This window comes from Podarcis erhardii (assembly GCF_964252035.2).
Source record: "Podarcis erhardii genome assembly, chromosome: 13".
Classification (NCBI taxonomy): Eukaryota; Metazoa; Chordata; class Lepidosauria; order Squamata; family Lacertidae; genus Podarcis; species Podarcis erhardii.
Window position 1 is genome coordinate 18,276,967 of NC_138502.1, and position 19,477 is coordinate 18,296,443.

General features: G+C 46.7%; 2 protein-coding genes and 1 long non-coding RNA gene across 5 annotated transcripts in view; 1 reads left to right on the forward strand and 2 right to left on the reverse strand.

Annotated features, from left to right (window-relative positions):
* Positions 1-6,584, reverse strand: part of LOC309327912 — a 55,604-nt gene extending 49,020 nt beyond the window's left edge. The window contains exon 1 of the long non-coding RNA XR_014150675.1: positions 6,537-6,584. This is a non-coding gene — a long non-coding RNA (uncharacterized lncRNA). The remainder of the gene's footprint in view (positions 1-6,536) is intronic.
* Positions 1-16,029, reverse strand: part of PLEKHA4 (pleckstrin homology domain containing A4) — a 50,819-nt gene extending 34,790 nt beyond the window's left edge. Inside the window, exon 1 of one of the 3 annotated variants that reach the window (XM_081837350.1) lies at positions 16,007-16,029. The gene's annotated coding sequence lies outside the window, so the exon portion shown is untranslated. Of the gene's footprint in view, positions 1-2,286; positions 2,550-9,707; positions 9,837-16,006 lie in introns of those variants that run through there. The other 2 variants (XM_081837352.1, XM_081837349.1) reach the window with 2 other exon arrangements.
* On the forward strand, positions 7,787-18,018 carry PPP1R15A (protein phosphatase 1 regulatory subunit 15A). Its single transcript, XM_081837405.1, has 3 exons — positions 7,787-8,009; positions 11,696-13,178; positions 16,044-18,018. Exons 2-3 carry the CDS (start codon positions 11,703-11,705, stop codon positions 16,302-16,304), a joined length of 1,737 nt encoding a protein of 578 aa, XP_081693531.1. The 5' UTR covers positions 7,787-8,009; positions 11,696-11,702; the 3' UTR covers positions 16,305-18,018.
* Positions 18,019-19,477: the final 1,459 nt, after the last annotated feature.

Consider the following 19,477-nt stretch of genomic DNA (forward strand, 5'->3'; position numbering starts at 1 on the left):
TTGTAGCCCAGCCTTTTAGCCACTGTGCTGCACCAGCTCTTCCTACTGTTATTATTTCTATCGCCCTGCAGCTGTGTCTGACGCCATATAAACACAGGATTTAAGACAGGCTCCTGCCATCTATGGTAGGTAAATGTGAAATTACATACAGTTGCAGCTGTACAGTGGTACCTCGGGTTACATACGCTTCAGGTTACAAACGCTTCAGGTTACAGACTCCGCTAACCCAGAAATATTACCTCAGGTTAAGAACTTTGCTTCAGAATGAGAACAGAAATCGTGCAGCAGCAGCGGGAGGCCCCATTAGCTAAAGTGGTGCTTCAGGTTAAGAACAGTTTCAGTTTAAGAACGGACCTCCAGAACGAATTAAGTATTTAACCCGAGGTACCACTGTATTTTATCTGTGCACCAGAGTAAGAGGGGAAACGCTTCCCCAAGATTCTTCATCAAAACTGGAGTGTTGAAGGTCAGGTTATCCCAAAACGTTCTAGTGCCAAGAAAGAACATCCAGGCGATGTGTCTCCTTCATAATGTGTTATGCCAACTTTGGGCATTTAAACAGTGCATACGACCGTAGGAAGGTACCTTATATTGACTCAGGCCATTCGTCCAACCAAATACCTCAGAACTGTCTACACTGAGTGACCCTCCAGGTTTTCAGGCAGCGCTACACTTGGAGGTGCTGGGGACTGAACCTGGCTCAGATCATATCTGTGGCCTGCACAGAGCCAGCCCTTTCCCAGTCTTTTTGAGTGCTAGCAGCCTCACCAATGAGTCAGGGATCCAACCATCACTCTGCCAGTTGCCAGTGGTTAATTGGCCAAAGATTGCAGCGCAACTTTAGCAGAGCAACCGACCAAAGCGCAAAGCCCCTGGATGAGCTGGCTGACAAGACCCTGGGAGTGACAGGAGGCTGGGCCAGCCAACAGTGAGTTCAATCCGCCTGTTGATATGCCCACGAGCCACACACACCCTGACCCAAGGCATGGTCTCATCTTCGTTTGGCAGCCCACAGTGCGAGGGATGTAGGTCCCTGACCACAGCTAAAAGTGGGCCTATCTTCTCTGAGGGCTGGGCGGGGCAGGGGGTGCAGAGAGAGGGCTGTGGGGTGGAAATAGCTGGCGGGCTGCCGTTAGCTCTTGTTATTTATTCATCCTCTGGCATTTGGACGCAGCAGCTGAGACAAAAGGCGCTGGGGCAGCTGGTGGCGGGGGCGAGGAAACATATTTTGCATCAGTCACAGGGGTCCGTGTGTGTGTGTGTGTGTGTGTGTGTGTCCGCATGCATAACCCCGACACACCCAGCAGTCGGAAAGAGCTTGTGCTAAAAGGCGTTTTAACCCATTCAGGGCCAGAGGAGGCGCTGTGGTGAGGAAGCACGACAGACCTGGCTAAGTTGCCAACTCCCCACCCCACCCTTGCTCCTCTGCTATTGAAACAGCAGTCAAACATAGCAAAAGAAGAAGTAGGTGAAGCTTTCTCAATTATTCCATGAAGGGGGGTGGGGAAGGAATCCACCTGCTTCCATTCTGCATAGCACAGGAAGAAGTCCAGTTTAAAACACACACAGAGAGAGACATTGGCAATCCTAGATCCAGAGGAGCATTGCCTAGGGAAAGCCGCAGGGTCCAAAATACCTAGTGTGGGGCCACTGTTGTAGAGTGGTTGATAGGCAGCGGAGACATTGCTATGCCTCAGTTGCATCCTCTGAAGACACTGTGACATCCAGAGATTCTGCATCTAGCCCTACAGAACCTGTTCCTACAGTGGCCAACCAGATACCCCAGGGGGAAGCCCCCCAGGGCCCAGCAACTCCCCCCACTTGGCATTCAGAGGCACAACAGTGGAGGGAGAGCATTCCCATCAATGCTAGCATCCCTGATAGCCTTATCCTTCAGGAATCTTGGGTCCTGGGCCCACAGAGGCAGGAGACTGATCTGAAGACAGGGACTGTTCTCTGATAAGATGCTCTTCTTCTCAATCAAGGCAGGAAGGAGGCACAACTAGAAGACAACTGCTTGCCCACAAAACCTGCCCCTTCCTTTAGGGAAGCTTTTAACGTTTAATAGGTTATTGTATTTTAGTGTTCTGTTGGAAGCCGCCCAGAGTGGCTGGGGAAACCCAGCCAGATGGGCAGGGTATAAATAATAAAATTATTATTATTATTATTATTATTATTATTATTATTATTATTATTCCTTGGTTCCCACCCACCCATGTTCTAAAGGCAGAGAGGGGTAGGGCCATCAGGCACAAAAGCAACAATGTCATGGTGCCATGGTCTTACCTGGTTACTGGTGTTGGCCAGAGGTATCTCCTACGGGTTAAGCAGATTCAGGAGGAGGAAGAAGAGGAGGAGGAAGGCAGCCCCTTATCGGCTCATTGGCGGCAGGAAACTTTATAGTCTTTCTTGGGTTCATACCCTACAGAATCAGATCTCTGGTGCTCAGCAGAACTTGGGATCAAAGCCCTGCTTGTCCCGCTTTGCTCTCCTCTTCATTCGAACACATTCACCTCTATTTTTCCACCTCCAGTATGACCCACCCCCTTCCTTATCTCTCCCCCCCCCACTATACCCTCCACTCCTCTTATCTATCTTTCTATCTCTCTGCTCCTTCCACCAGCCCAATTTCTTGCTCTTTCATCAATACAGCAACGTAAGTCGGTCTTCCACCGCCCTCCTTTCCCAGCCCTTCCTTATCGACCTTCCCAATCGCGGTTTTCTCTCCTTTCCCTTTCCCTGGCAGCTCTGGGGGGAAGAGAGAGGAGGAATAAAAGCAGAGCGATTGAATTTCAATCCTGGGACCCACCACTCCACCTTCCTGGGGGCTTGGCTTGAGAAGGAGGGGAGGGTATGCAGAGAGAGAAAGAGAGAGGGGGGCGAGGAGAGTAATGAGAGGGGGAGACAGGAGTCCGAATTCCTGACCTTAACTTTAGAGAGAGGAGTGGCCACAAAAGCTTTAGAAAAACAGGGATTTGGGAAGTTGTCAAAGAAGAAAGACATTCTTTGACTGGTGTGTGATATGGATGTCTCCTTGTGTAGGAGAAGGTGCATCCTCTGGCGCCGCCTGCTGGTGGGATTCTCCCCCCAAAAGGGGACGTTGTTCCAGCAGAGAATCTGCTTCCTATCCTGATTTGAAAAATAATATAAATGCAACCATGTGTCTGGCAGGGATACCATGCTATATTTTAATCAAATGGGGTGTGTTTGTGAAAACAGACTGTGGGGCTTGATTCCCAGTCCTACACAACACCCATAATTTCTCGACTTATTCCTATTACCACGTACCTCTTTGCCTGGCAGAGAACCCAGGTGTCCTGCTCACAGGATTGAAATATGACCAGGTTGTAACAGAACTTCCAAGCTTAAAGAAACAAAAAACAAAAAGGGGAGAACCCTCTTGGCCAGCTGCCAGAATTTTGTATGTAAAGGCCAGAACTATGCTTGAAGGGTTCATCTCACAGATGTGCGTTAACCTCACTGAGCTCAGCAGCAACACACCATTTCACCAGCAGCAGAACAGAAGCACTTTGTGCAGTGTGTAATGAAACTATAGAACTCACTCCCACAAGAGGCAGTGATAGCCAGCAACTTGGATAGCTTAGAAGAGGATTAGACAAATTGGTTAGAGCGTGGTTGAGCGTGGTGCTGATAACACCAAGGTTCCAGGTTTGATCCCTGTATGGGACAGCTGCATATTCCTGCATTGCAGAGGGTTGGACTAGATGATCCTCAGGGTCCCTTCCAACGCTACAGTTCTATGAAATTCATGGAGGACAAGGCTATCAATGGCTACTAACCACAGTGGCTACATTCTACCTCCACTGTCAGAGGTGCTATACCTCTAAGCACCACTTGCTGGGAATCACAGGTGGGGAAAATAGCTGCTGCTGCTCACGTCCAGTTTGCAAGCTTCCCACATGCATATGTTTGACAGCTATGAGGACAGACAGGATGCTGGGCAAGATGGGGCACTGGCCTGATCCAGCAGGCCCATTCTTCTCTTCCTGTGTTAAGAGGCTTCAAGGCACATGTGTGTGTGTTGAACAGCCTTGCCTCACAGGTTTCGTTGAGCCAGGAGGGTTTGTGTGTTGTTCTCCTCCTACTGCATTTTTCAGCAACTGCAGTGCTTTATGGCAGAACGATTCATGCCAGCACTACAGAGCTCGACCCATTTAAAAGCAGTTTTGCCCACGAAAGAAGAATGGAGGATGAAACTGATGGAATACGCAGAAATGGACAGATTGACGGGGAGAATTAGGAACCAACGTGACCAGAGATTCTCCGAGGACTGGAAGAAATTTACAGAGTATATCAAAAATTTCTGTGATGAGCAAATAACGTTTGTTGGCTTTCAAGAAGCTCTGTGAAATTACTGTTAGAAATATTGTTTAAAAAATATGATGTGATTAAGAGTATTTGAGTGCAATATAATATTGGGAAATGTGAGACAAGGATAAAAAATAAACGGAAAATTATCAGACAAGCTGAGGGAAGTTCTGGAAAAAAGGGTTTAAGTTAAAAATGGATGTATAATTTTGTAAAAATGTTTTTTTTTTAATGGAAAATCTAATAAAAATATTTATTTAAAAAAGCAGTTTTGCAGTGCTTTGATTCCCTGATTTATAACGTTGCTTTCAAGCAGTTGTTAATCGGTACATTAAATGCTCATGTAGCTATCAGGCCTCCCTTTTTAGCCATCCTTCTCAGCAGCAGCCTCTGTAATTTAAATCCAACTAAGTTCCTGGAGATGGTACAGGTGTGTCTAGGGGGCGGAAGCTGCAGGTACGAAACAGACTTGCTTCTACATCAACACTGCTTGCTAGAAAGCTGCTTGGAGTTTTGAGAAACTCCAGAATAATGCAGGCTTATTGCAGCCTTATTGCATGAGTCCATGAAGTTTCACCTCTGACCTGCTAGCTCTTAGTCATAGATTTATAGAATTGTAGAGCCTGATGTTTAGTCAGAATCTCCTTTCTTCTAAACTGAAGCCATTGTTTTGCGCCCTACCCTCTGAAGCAAGAGAAAACAAGCTTGCTCCATTCGCTATGTAGCGGCCCTTTAGATAAATGAAAATGGCTATTGCATCTCCTCTGTCTCCTCTTTATGAGCCTAAACATACCCAACTCCCTCAACCATTCCACCCCGTTTTAAACTCCTAGAATAGCCTAGGGCTGTATACACACCATACTTTTAAAAGTGCAAGCCCCCCCTTCCCCAAAAAACACACAAATGAATGCCGGGAACTGTAGTTTGTTAAGGATGCCAGGAATTGTAGCTCTGTGGAGGATAAACTACAGTTACCAGGATTCTTTGGGGGAAGTCACCTATGGCATGTATGCAGCCTAGGAGTTTTGGATTCCATCTGATGAGAGCAGTAATCCAAATCATCTGGCGGGCACCAAGAACATTTCCAATCTGTTATCCAGGATGAGGCACAGCGTTCCTAGGTACTTAAAAGGGTACAAGCCCATAATACAAATTTGTATATGCTGATTTACATGTATATAGACCTCCAGACAAATTACAATGGTAGGTTGCTGGGATGTTACTCACACTGTGCTTAGCAGTAAGTTACACACACACACACACACACACACGAGAGAGAGAGAGAGAGAGAGAGAGAGAGAGATCTAGAACCTGACAGAAAAGACCTGGGGCTCGAGCTACCCTGTAACTACACTCTTCCTGTAATCTTACACAACCCACCCAGGTTCTTAGCCTATAAACCTCCTCCCTTTCCAAAAATCGAGTGGTTCTGGTTACCTCTTCTTCTTGCACATGGCATACTCCAGAAATATTTTGTCCACCAATGAAAAGTGGGGGAAACGGAAAGAGAAACCGAAACAGGACAGGGAATATCAAACTACAACAGATCTTAATCAGGTGCAATTCCCCACCCGACCCCTCACAATTGGTTTCTTACATTACTGGCAGGTGATAGCAATACCACTGGGTTGAAAGTGACCCAGATGTTATTAGGTCCTGTAATTCTCATCTGCCTGACTGGTTGACACCTGGATTTGTTGCAAGGTCTGATCCCTCTGTTTCTATCTTAGGTTGTTTCAGTTATTGTTCAGATTTGGCCCTAAATGCCAGGGGGCTGTGAGAAAGCAAGCACAGGCCTTCCAGCTAATACTGTTGTCCAAAATGGGCTGTAGATCATTGATAATATATTGGGGTTTTTTCTTTTCCAGCTGGAACTCAGTTCTGCCCCCTCTCAGGTGGGCACCATATCCATAATAAGAGAACAAGGGAGGTATTCATGGCAAGTCCCTGCACCTCTTTTTCTAGAAAAATTAGCACTGCTCTTAGGGAATTAAAAAACAAAAGAGATGTGGGTAACAAGTGACGTTTCTGTCCTTTTATTTGTAAAAGTGTTGATATGCTGTCTTCTCCAAAATATCAGAGCTGTGTACAACAATATGTATGCAATAGCAAGTATACATATTGGGCTGTGTGTCCTGTAGTAGATTATTCGTTACAGTGGTACCTCGGGTTAAGAACTTAATTCGTTCTGGAGGTCTATTCTTAACCAGAAACTGTTTTTAACCTGAGGTACCACTTTAGCTAATGGGGCCTCCCGCTGCGGCGACACGATTTCTGTTCTCATCCTGAAGCAAAGTTCTTAACCCGAGGTAATATTTCTGGGTTAGCGGAGTCTGTAACCTGAAGCGTCTGTAACCCGAGGTACCACTGTACTGGTCTGGCCTTGTCAATTTATTTTTTCAACTTCATTGGGTGGGTATCTGATGTACATTTACCTGATGTAAATCCTTTGCGTTCGTTTTTGTCCAACCAGCTAGAATAAATGTGGTTGCATCATGGGGCAAGGCTATGGATCTTGTGGTGTGGAACACAGGAAAACTGCCTTATGCTGAGCCCATCTAGTTCAATATTGTCTCTGCACTGAACTAGCAGTGGCTCTTCAGGGTTTTGGACACGTAATATTTCTCCATTCTACCTGGAGATTACAAGGATTGTAGCTGGGACCATCTGCATGAAAAGTAGAAGCAAGAAGCATGCAAATGTGTACTGGCGATGGTCACTGGTTTCAGGTAAAAACAGAAAAAGTGGTAATTTGTAATCCTTCTTATTGCATAGAAAGTGACTAATACTTGATAATCACTATTGTCTCAAATTATTATGGATTGGAGCCAAGACTCCACCTTTTAGCTTGTCCTTGTGGTGACTTTAATCTTGCTGTTGTTGTTATTGTTGTTGTTAGCCTGTTCCCTGATAAAAAGCCTCTTGTTCTGTGCCTACAAAGTGAGCAACTTTGCTTTATATAAGAACCTAACTTTCTCTCGGCCTAACCTGCCTGTTGGGGAAGATAAAACAGGGGGTGTAAAAGGGACTTTGCAAGCCACCCAGAGCTGCTTGGAGGAAGAGTGGAATTAAAATGGAGTCATAGACAGTTATTTGCCAGCTGAGAATAAATGGCCACGTAGCTGTGATTGAACAAAGGTTATGCCACAATAAGCCTTGCAAATGGCTGCTCCAGGCAGGAAAAAAGAAAAGTTAATTTCTGTATTGATCATGGTAAATCCCACCAGTTTTAAAAAATGAAAATGGAAAGTACGAGGAGCATTTTCTGAACGAAGCCTCTCTTCTACTAGGAGAGTCAACGACGGGGGGAAGTACTTTCGTTTCACGTTTTGTTTCCCAGCCCACCCGTCCATGCTCTACTCCTCGCCCCTCCCTCTCCCCAGAACCCTCCGTCGGTCACGTCTCTCCCCTGGCCCCGCCCCGTTCCACAACGTCACAATGTGGTGACGTAACCCCCCCCGAACGAGTGTTTATATAGACTCGGCGTCAACAGCGACGCATCCAAACATTCTATTCCTATTTACAGAAGAAAAACAGCCGCCGCCGCCGATTGAGAGACATGGGATCTGCCGCGACCGACCGCTCTTCTGCCAAGCCCGCCGCTCGATCGCCCGATCCCCGCGCCAACCCCGCAGCTGCTTGCTGGAGCGAGTTTGTTACTGGCTAATTCGATTCGAGAGGTAAGGAGGCAAAAGTCCACCATGGGGTCCTCTCTCTCCCCTTTCCTTGGAACCCAGGAGTCCTGGACCCCCGCAGGTACTGTGAACGGCTAGACTCCGCTCCCACGCCAGACCAGGGAATTTTGCAGACCGCTTGTTAACCGCTCGATCTTCCCATCCCTTCCTAGAAAACCCAGGAATCCCGGCCGGCTTCTCGCCTTCTCCCCGCCCACGGCACCCGGGATCCCTCCTTCGCTTTGTATTTGGGAGTTAGACCGCCCACCACGCCTCTTCCACACCACCCAGGCGCCTGGGCTTCTCAGCCCTAGGACCCAGGTCTTCTGCCTGCGGAGGACCCAGGAGTCCTGCCAACCACCCCGCCTCTCCAGATTCCTTCCCGCTCGTGATGCGTGCACTGTGCCGGCCCCCACCCCCGTATATCTCTTCCACAGGTATCCACCCAAGACCTACACCCTTTTTAATTGCTACGTCCTCGTCCTTGCTTAATGCAAGCAAGTTCTCGAGCTCGTTTGGAGGTTCTGGCAGGGGAGCGCAGCTATCGTATACCCTTGACCCAAGAACTGTACACTCCTTTTATCTGGGATGGTCGTCCTCATCCACCGAGGATGCACATGGAGCGGCCTAGCCAGCCAAATGAACCCTGGCGATCAATGGGGTGACAGATGTCGCAGCCAGATCGACCTCACATCCCGCTTAATGCGGGTCCATAGCTGTCAACGTATTCCCTTATTCCGAATAGGATTCCTCGCAAGAAAAGGGAAAAGTTGACAGAATGGTGTCTTGGGAATCTCAACTAGGGAGAGCAATGATGTTCTGCCCTGCCCCAAATCTGTACCCCAGTATTATCCATGGGGGGGAGATCTCCAGATACCCCATTCTAGTAGTTTCCTCAAGATCCAGTAACAAATATTCTATATTTTTGCTGTTCCTTTTTCTTTTAAAGTATCCTTATTTTATGTTGAACCCCTCCTCCCCCTAATTGTGGCACTGCTAGTCCTAAAACAATAGACTTCTGTATCTTGTCTATGCCTCTATGTCCTCTTTTGCATTTTGGGGGGTCATTCCCCCCATTAACCTGCACCCCAGACCTCCCCTCCCCTTTGTAAAAATGCATTAGTTACATCCACTGCTCTTTTTGAGCTCTTCCAAGATTTCATTTTCTGTTCCTCTGCCCTCAGACTGCCACAATTTTCCACTTCCCCCAATACCGAATTCCTAGGGAAGGCCAGAAAGCAGAAACTGAACTTCACCCTCATTTGGTTTCTACCTTCCCTAGCACACCTAGTTAAGAAACTGCACCGTTTCCTTTTCGCTCCACATTTTCAAAAATATCCCATCCTACCTACCGGACTAGGATGAATGACAATGAGTTGTTACTGCCACTGTTTCGGCACCCCTACCCCAAACTTAATATTTACAGTACTTCACATTAGGAATATCCTCAGCTATAACCCTGGAGAGTGTGACAGTTGTCCTGTATGACAGGGAGGGGGTCTATTTCTGAATGGGCCCCCTTCCTGTTTTAGAGGAGGGCTTTGATTGTTAAGATCGCTGTCAAAAGCGGGGTGCTCTCCAGCTGCTGTCCCACAATCCTGGGAATCCATGCACCTTTTTGCTTTGAGGGCATTTGGAAATCTTCAAATGAACATTCCCCTCCCCTCCCTTCCTCTCCCCCTACCCACCATTTCCCGTTCTAACCTGTTGTGGGTCAGAAGGTTTGCTGTTCTTCCTCTCTCCCCGACAGCTGCACACCCGGAATCCAGACTGTGTGTGTGTGTTGTGTTATTTCCCCCCCTTTCTGCTTCCGGACTGGGGTGTTGCCAGCGTTCCAGGGGCACTTGCTTGAGCTTGTTTGGGGCGCGCCCTGGATTAAATCAACCTACACATCCAAGCCAGGAAAACAACCCATAGGAAAAAAAGAAAGAGATAAACTGAGGCACACATAGGGGGCGGAAGTAATCTTGCTGGAATGTGGGGATAAGGGCCTAGAAGTGCAGGATTCCTGCCCCATGCCTTAACTTCCTACCTCCTATTTTACTCCACAGTCTTATTCTTAGTTGGGCTTTTCCTAATCCACTTCATGAGTGCGTACACACCATACATTTTAAGCACATCCCAGAATCCTGGGAACTGTAGTTTGTTAATGGTGCTGGGAACCGTAAGTTCTATGACTGGTAACAATTCCCAGGCTTTTGTGTGTGTGGGGGGGGGTGCTTTAAATGTGTGTTGTGTACAAAGCTAAGGTGTGTATTAAAGTTTCCTCTTATTTTTAACTTTTTTTAAAAAATACTTTGTTACAAAAGAAAACACTCACCAAAGGATTTCTTGTTAAGAACAGTTAAACAAACACTGAAACCATTCATATTCCGCCCTCAAACAACCTCCAAAAAACAGGATGCCATTGTACATATCATTATATTGCTTGGAACAAATAATACATACACCCTGAGCTCCCAAAAATGCAGTATCAATCGGGGAAGGGTGCTATTTGCTACGGATACCATAACCCATTCTCCTTCAGGACATTTCTTGCCTAAGGCCTCCATTCCAGAATCTGTTGTTGGTGCCAAGTCTCAGTCCATACTGGGCTTAGTCATAGCAGCCCTGATTACGCACAGAAGGCCTTTACTCACAGCTTAGAAATTAAGCAGCATATAAAATACCATATAAATAAGTAATAAATACTTCACAGCTTGAGTATAAACAACCTGTTCTTCCACACTCTGGATTAAGGGAACAGGCCTTTCAGGTGGATTCAGGATAGGTTTCAGCTCTTGTATCTTCTCTCTCTGTGTGTGTTTTAAATGTCTTGCTTACAGGAGAGATTACAGTTTAGTGGTAAATGAAATGCTTTGCAGGCAGAACTTCCTAGATTCAATCCTTGGCATCTCCAGGAAAAAAAGAAAATGTGGGCGGCGGGGGAAGGACCAGGTAGTGGAGATGAAACCCTGGTGAACTATTGCCAGTTGAAAGAAGACAATGCTGAACTAGAGGCACAAATAGCTCCCATATGCCCTATACAGTCGTACCTTGGGTTACAGACGCTTCAGGTTACAGACTCCGCTAACCCAGAAATAGTATCTCGGGTTAAGAAATTTGCTTCAGGATGAGAACAGAAATCACACAGAGGCAGTGGGAGGCCCCATTAGCTAAAGTGGTGCTTCAGGTTAAGAACAGTTTCAGGTTAAGAACGGACCTCCGGAACGAATTAAGTACGTAACCAGATGTACCACTGTATATTAAAGCAGTATCATAACCGCTTTAAATAGTCATGGCTTCCCCCAAAGAATTATGGGAAGTGTAGTTTAAGGGGGCTGAGGTTTGTTAGGACACACACACACACTATTCCCCTCACAAAACTGCAATTCCCTGAGTGCCCTGGCAAGAGGGATTGACTGTTAAACCACTCTGGGAATCTGTACCTCTGTGAGATGGCTTGGTGTTCTCCTAACAATTCTCAGCACCCTCAACAAATGACAGTTCCCAGGATTCTCTGCGGGGAGCCATGGCTGTTTGAAAGCAGTAGCCTATTACTTTAATATATAGTGCAGATGGGGCCTAAGTCTGACCCCTTCCTATAATGCAGCAAAACAAAACATACTGGAATCTGACTCTCTGGGCTTTCCCCAGCACCACTTTCAGATTTTTAATAGCTGGTGGCTTATTTTCACTTTGCTTCTTTTCAGGTCTAAGATGCCCCCTCACATCACATCCAGCCATCTGACATCACTCCCCTCAGACACAGAGAGGTTGTTGGTTTGCTGTGACCCCTTCAGGCTCAAAATGGCTAAAATCCTCCCTGCCGAATCGAGCCGGTCCAGCCCTGCTGGCAAATTCAACATGGTGGCCGTGATTCTTGGACGTATGGCCCAGATTGCTCTGGACTGGGTAAGGAGGTGGTTGCACCTCTGGCAGCATAGCCCTGCCACCCTGGTGAGGGCTGTGTTGATGGGCATTGCCAAGGGGGCAATGCCCATCTTAGGGAAGACGAAGCAACTCTTAAGAGGAACTTGGGAGGAACTTGGAAGAGAAGAAAGCAAAGTGGAGGGACGAAACTTGAAAGCTGCCCATCTAGGGTACATTTCCCTGGACAGTCACAAGTGTTACCCTCAAAGGGATACGGAAAGCTTGGCTGAAGGCGGACATTTCGAAGAGGACCTGGCACTGCTTCTGCCTGCTTCTAATGGTCCATCCAAAATGGATAGCATGCGTTTGGAAGAGGATGGCATTTCTGAACCGTACTTGATCAGCACTTCCATTGCCTACGACCTTGGAAATGACTGGGACGTTTCTTCAGAAGAAGACATGGCATTGGAAGGCAGAGAGAACCCTGGGAGTTCACCCCAGAAATGGCTGGAATATTGTTGCCATCCACAAGCATTGATGAAAGGATTGAATATTGGCGGATACTGTAGGGAGAATGTGGAAGGTTCCTGTAGCCACCGTGGAGAGTTAAAGGATTTTGGAGGGGGCTTTTGTTTGGAAAGTACCTCCGCTTCCCAGGGAAACGAGGAGGGCCCAGGATCTAGTGGGGATTTGGTGATGCGTGACGGGCAAAGCTTTGAAAGTCCATCTAATTCCCCAAAGGATGGGGAAGAGATAGAAGCATACAAGAAAGGTGGAGATAAGGGTGCGTTCAACTCAGTCTCCTCTGTTTCCAAAAGCCCCCTTGTCCTATCCTTGTTCTACAGTCCATCAGAGGAAGAGGAGGATGGCAGTGACGATTCAGAGGACTGGTGGAGCGAAGACGAGATGGAAGAGAGCATTCAGTCTGGAGGGCACTCGGGGAACGGGGAGAACCATCTGGAAGCGGAAGCAGACTCTCTGCATCAGGATGTATTGGAGAGCCTCTGCAAATCTTTTTTTGCAAGGAATGACCCTTTTCACCCACTCTGCTTTTCCAAGCCCATTCAAGCCCCCACATCTGCCCTTCAGCCTGAGGCCAAGAAGCACAAGGAAATCACGGTCACCTTTTATCAGACAAGGCTAGATTCTAAGCCTGAGGAGCTATGTAATCCACCAACGCGACCACGTTTCAAGTGGAATCCAAGAGTTTCCTCCAGGCATCCAACTCAGAAATGTTGCCAGCCAGACTCTGAGGAAAACTCTGATCCTATGACCACAGAAGTGTCATCTGTTTCCCAGGAGGCAAACCAGGTGATTAAGAAGGTGAGTTGCTTTAAATACTTTGTGTGTGGACTAACCAGAACCCCTAGGTTCTCCAGAGGATGAGTCTTGAGGGAGACAGTTCAGAAACGTGTGTGTGTGTGTGTGTGTGTGTGTGTGTGTGTGAGAGAGAGAGAGAGAGAGAGAGAGAGAGAGAGAGAGAGAGAGAGAGATTCCATTAGGAATTGCTAACGCCCTTGGTTCTGCCCCTCACAAATTACTAGCCTGGATTAGAGTTGCCCATTTCATTCACAAATGTTTCAGGAAGTCTTCCTAATTTTATCACTTAACTGCTGTGTATAACTACTATGTTTACACAACAGTGGTTATGAGTAGAAAATTGGGTGTTACAGAAGCTATTCCCCACCCCACCCTGTGCCCTTTTTGACAGCTGAAGTTAAGGCAGAAATTAAACAGGTATAGCTTTTGTTTACATAAATTAATCAAAATAACACTCTTCCTGCTTTTCAAGTTTTTTAAAACAATTGAAGGCATCTCAGGCTTTTACAATGATAAACAATTCTTTCTGTCAGCCTCAGTAGATCAGAGCGGTTTGAAATCTTAGCTGATGAACTGAAAAGCTATTTAAAAGAACCCCTGAAAGCTGGCATCTCACAGGGTAAAGGATGCCTAGCTCAGGGTCCTCTGGTGGTCTTGATGGGCACAGTATGGTCATAGCAGGGAACAAAGTGTTTCTGGTGATACTGTAGCTCTAAACCATTTTAAAGAATCAGCCTGAGTTGGAGCGATGGGGAAAGCTCCATCTTTTGAAATTATGTATTCACAGGGATTTTCTTCCTCAAAGGAAGAAAAGTGAGCATGCTGTGTGTGTCTTGGGGTGAGAACTGAACAGTAATACCTCTGGTTACAAACCATCCTCCTTGCGAACGCTTCAGGTTACGAGCTCCGCTAACCTGGAAGTAGGTCTCCTGGTTGCGAACTTTGCCCCTGGATGCGAGCAGAAATCACGTGCCAGAGGCACCATTAGCGAAAGCGCGCCTCAGGTTAAGAACAGTTTCAAGTTGAGAATGGACCTCCAGAACGAATTAAGTTCGTCATCGGAGGTACCACTGTATGGCTGTTGCGCAGGGAGAAAAGGGTTGCTAATAATAATAATAATAATAATAATAATAATAATAATAATAATAATAATATATTATTTGTACCCATCTGGGCGGCTTCCAACAAAGATTAAAATCAAGGAAATCAATAATGTTGGATTCTGCTCCCCCAACATAAAGCCTGCCCCCCTTACATAAATCCTGGCTACGCCCATTCTCCTTTTCTAAGCTGCCTTCTCTCCCATTCTAAAGATACCTTACTCAGCCCTCAGTTTTTACTTTCTGCACCCCACCTTGTTCCCTGTTAGCACCACCCTAGAATCTCCTTAATGCTCCTTGGCCTCCCCCGTCCTGCTGTTGGTTTCGCCCATCCTGAAATATCGTGTAATATCCCCTTCATGCAACATGACCAACCAGGAAGTGGATGATGTAAGGCTGGGTCATTTCCCAGCAGACAGGACTCCCCTGCCTTACTCTCACTGTTCCCCCTCCCTCCTTTTGTCCACAGAGTGTCAGTAGATCTATTGGAAGCTGAGCTTAGTAGTTTGCTTAGTCACCTTCCACAAATGCCCCAAATATAAGAAGAACAGCAGCACACAAAATAACAAGATCAATTTAAGAACAATGCAAAGTGGACACCCACAACAGAAACCTATGGTTGCTAGTCCTACTCAGAGTAGACTCATTGAAGTTAATTAACATGACCAACTTGGGTTCATTTTAGTGGGTCTACTCTGAGTAGGACTCAGTTGTATACAGCCTCTCTTCCTCCAGCTAGGAAATGCAACTGTGTGCAGTGCTCACAGTTGTGTGAAACCCAAAGCGATGCTCAAGACGCAGCTAGAGATTAGCAATGGAACTCAAGGAGTCGTGGAAAAGTGTTCCTCTGAGCATGGGTAGAGAGTGCCTTTGCCTTACTCTTGAGCAGCCACAGCCAGCCTCCAGAAACCTATCACTTGAGGTGGTAAATAAAAATAATAGATAATTTAGTGTTTATATCCTGCTTTTTTTCTCCAAGGAGCTCAAGATGGTGTACATGGTTTCTCCCCCTTCTCATTTAATCCGCATAACAACCCTGTGAGGTAGTTTAGTCTGAGCAGCAGACTGGTCCAAGGTGAAAGTCATGGCTTGGTAGGGGATTTGAACCCTGGGCTCCCAGGTCCTACTCCAACACTTCTGACACTGTAAGAGCTGTTCAACAGAGAAACAGTCTCCCTTGGGAGATGGTGAACTCTCCTTCCTCGGAGGTTTTTAAGCAGTGGTTGAATGGCCATCTGTCCTGGATGCTTTGGTTGAGATTCCTGCATTGCAGGGGGTTGGACTAGATAACACTTGGGGTCCCATCAAACTCTCCAGTTCGATTATTCTATCACACTGGCTTTCATGTATGGTGTCTAAATAGGAGTAAGAGGTGGTTTGCCTAGGGCAAGTTTAAATTAAGGTCCTGATTCAGTACCCACAGAAAAGGAAGTGGACTAAAACTAGGGACAACACAAGGCTGTTCTTCCCTGTCCTTGGCTGGAATGGTTACAGCCAGGATGATAACCTGTTGCACATCCTGAAACATCTGGAGAGAAGCAGCTTCCCAACCCCTGGAGCACAGTGATGGCCTTAAAACATGATATTTGGCTTGTTTAGCTGAGAAAAGACAGTAGGATTCAGCAGGGCCATTACAGGACGAAAAAAAACCAACCTATTAACTGTATGAGGTCTAGCCAATTATTTAGTTTAGTAGCATTGGCATAAATTTGCTTAAGAGCAAGAAAATACCTGTCCCACTATCCTCATAGCCTCTCAATTTCCTCAGGTCCGATTCTCTCCGGTGGTGACCGTTCACCCACTGGTGGCCTGGAGCTACGCATCTCGGGCTGCCCGACGTGGCCCCTGGGAAGAAATGGCCCGCGACCGATGCCGCTTCCGCCGGAGGATTGCTGAAGTGGGAGCCATCTTGGAGCCTTGCCTGAGGGCGGAACACCGGGCCAAAGCTTGGAGGGAGATCTATGGGGTTCAGGAAGAAGGCGGCAACGACAACTCCCCTCTCCTTTCTGGTTCTGCTGAGGCAGATTAAGCTGTGGCTCCAGATTAAGTCAGGAATGAAATGGCTCTTCAAGATATGGCAGCCATGAAGTAAACCGTCCATTAGAGATACATATAAAGGGTTCTGAGGTTTTGAGAGCCAAATTGAATCCTTTTTTTAAATACTGGAGACCGTAAGGGGTTGGCTCATGGGTCTGAAAGGAGGGCCGTGTGTGTGTGATGTAGCAAGATTTAATTCTGGGCCTGAAATCCACATTCTCTCAGGGTGGAGTGAGGCCCTGAAGTTGCCGTGAGGAGCAAGAGCTTCTGTGCTCTGATATTTCTGAATAAATGCACTGATGTAAAGCTGCTACTACCTCAGTTGATTTGAAGGATGTGGCTGCCAGGACCTTAGTCTACAATGTGTGTAGCATAACACAAGAAATTGGTGGCCCTGGTGGACACGCCAGTGTGTTATGTGCATGCTCTAGTTTACACATGATGTTAAGTGAACAGAATTTCCTAATGTATTTCTATTTTACATGCTAGTTATCTTTGAAAGCAAGCCTTTGAGATTTCTTTAAGTAGTATTCCCCCCCCCCGCTTAATTCCAAAATATGTATTAAATTATTAGTAATGGTGATGTGAACTCCCAGGATGGAGCAGAGACTTGATGTCTGTATGTATAATTTATCTGTCCACAAATTATTACTTTTTTAAATAAAAAATTACAGCTATGACTGTGTATTCCCTCATCATCTTCTTGGTTATTGAAAATGTAATATTGAAGTCTGATTTCAGAAGTCTCCCCACAACACGTGTTTACCCCTTATTTGTGACTAGAAGCACCCACTAGAGTTTATTTCCCAGGGGGACATGGGTGTCTTGAGCAACGAACATGCCTCAAAAGCTGTATCTCAAAATCAGACTTTATGTGATAAAAGTGCTGGCAGGGTGGAAATCACAGGAAAGTGTAGGATGGCAATCCGCTCTCCCACTTAATTTTTTAATATTTCTGCAAAGCCTGGGATTTTCCCCAAGCCTCCTCCTACTTTCCCTCTGAAATCCCATCGACATTCTTAAGTGAAGCAACATCATTAAACAGTCATGGCTTCCCCCAAAGTATCCTGAGAATTGTAGGTTACAGGTGCCAAGTGATGTTAAGAGACCCTTATTCCCCTCAGAGCTCAACACTTCTCAATAGATCTCTGGGAAGAGGGATTGACCCTCTTGAGAATTGTAGCTATGAGAGTCAGGCCCTGGGCCCTTAACCTGGCTCTCCTAGCCTCTAAATTTGTTCCTCAGCCTAATTTTGCCCTTACCTACCACAGAAATGTGGCCCATGGAAAGCTGCCCAGTGGTGAATGTGGCCCTCAGCTTGAAAACTGTTTCCCACCCCAATGCTATTTTAGGATGGTGGCAACAGACATAGTAAAATAATGGATGAAAGCCAAGCCACCTCTCCCATTTTGGTCCCTTGCTTTCTTTCTCCTAGATTTTATTTCCTGGAACTGTCAAATCGGAACCTAGTTTTAAGCCTGGCAAGTAGGCAGAACTTCCAAGTTTACACAAAAGAGGAAGGAAAAAGCCACTGGAGTAAGAAAACAGCCAGAACAGTATCAGCTCTTCGCAAACAACCTAATGATGGATGACGTTTCTGTTCTCTCATGGCTTAGGAATGCAGTCTTGCATACCAAAGGGCACTGACTCATAAGGCCTTAAAAATAAATGACTGGCAAACTGAAGCCAGCACCTACTAGAAATAACTTGAGCTTCTGTCCTGTTAACTAGAGTTGAGGGTGGTAGATGGGTTTTGTGAGGTAAACAGTTAAGCAAAATGGCAGCCTGTTGGTACCACACTGTTCGGCCTAGTGCGAGAGGACAAGTAAGAAAAAGAAAGACCTGGTTCTATGAAACCCAAAGGTAGACTTTTGCTATGCAAAAGGCAAACTTGTTAAATGACAGCTCCTGTCAGCCTAGCAAGCATGGTCAATGGCCAGGAATTTGAGGGGCAGGGGGGTTAGTTCAGCAACATCAGGGTAAAGGTTCTTCACTCCTGCTGTAGCTTCCTGGACTCCCAACTCCTATCATCCCCGGCCACTGGACATGTTGCCTGGAGCTGACGGAAGCAGGAGCCTGACATCTAAAGGGGGAACAGTCAACCCCTCTTCACAGGGAACTGTCACTCTGTGAGGGGAATAGAGGTCTCAACAACCCTCAGCAGCGTCCTTAACAAACTAACCTTCGCAAGATGCTTTGGGGTCATTGAAAGTGGTGCAATGCTGCTTTACCTGTAGAGTGCAGGTGGGGCCTGGCCCTGTGGTGCATTTCTAAATGGGGAGGGAAGGAAGGAAGGTGGCACATCGAAAGCAGATGCATGAAACCACAGGGCACATGAGACGCACGTGGGTGGAGCTCAGGAGCAGACTGCACAACTCAGGGAAGGAACAGGTTGCTCTCTGTCACACCCACATTATTTTCCATCCAAGGGGGAGAGTGCCTATGAAATGAAATAGTGGGTAAAGGCTACTCACCTGGGCACAGGCCTGCGCTTTGGCCCATTTAAACAGGCAACATACAAGATGGTAGACAGATAACGTAAGGATCTGTGTAACTTTACAATATGCAGAGAATAATGTGGGCTGAGAAATCAGAGAGGAGCTGAGGGAAGTCTCGGGGAGGGGAGGGAGGGTTTGGGGGGGGAGGGGAAAAATAATGAATATGATAGGTTTTGATATGTTGAAATTGCTAATAAAAACATTTTTTTAAAATAAACAGGCCACATACAAGCCTTCCCTCTGCCCAAATTGCATGCAGGGGACATGCCAAAGAGTTTCGACCCCTGACATTTTGCAACCCTTTCCAAAGTCTTGCTGCACCGGACCCCAGTTCCTGCCTTCATTTCTGCCCCCTCCATGACGCTGCTGCTGCTGCTGCTGCTGCAGGAAGCAGTTGCACACACAGGAGGCCTCTTAAGAAGTGACTGCGGATAAATGCTCTGCCTGCATTTACCACATGACCACTCAGAAACGACGGGGGCGGCCCAGCTGCAGCTCAATGGTTACAGCATCCGCTTTGCATGCACGAGGTCTTGGGTTCAATCCCTGTCATCTCCAGGTAGGGTTGGGAGAGATCCCCCTGCCTGGAGTGCTGGCACCTGTCCGTGCAGACAGTGCTGAGCTAGATGAGCCAATGGTCTGACTCAGTACAAGGCAACTTTCTAGA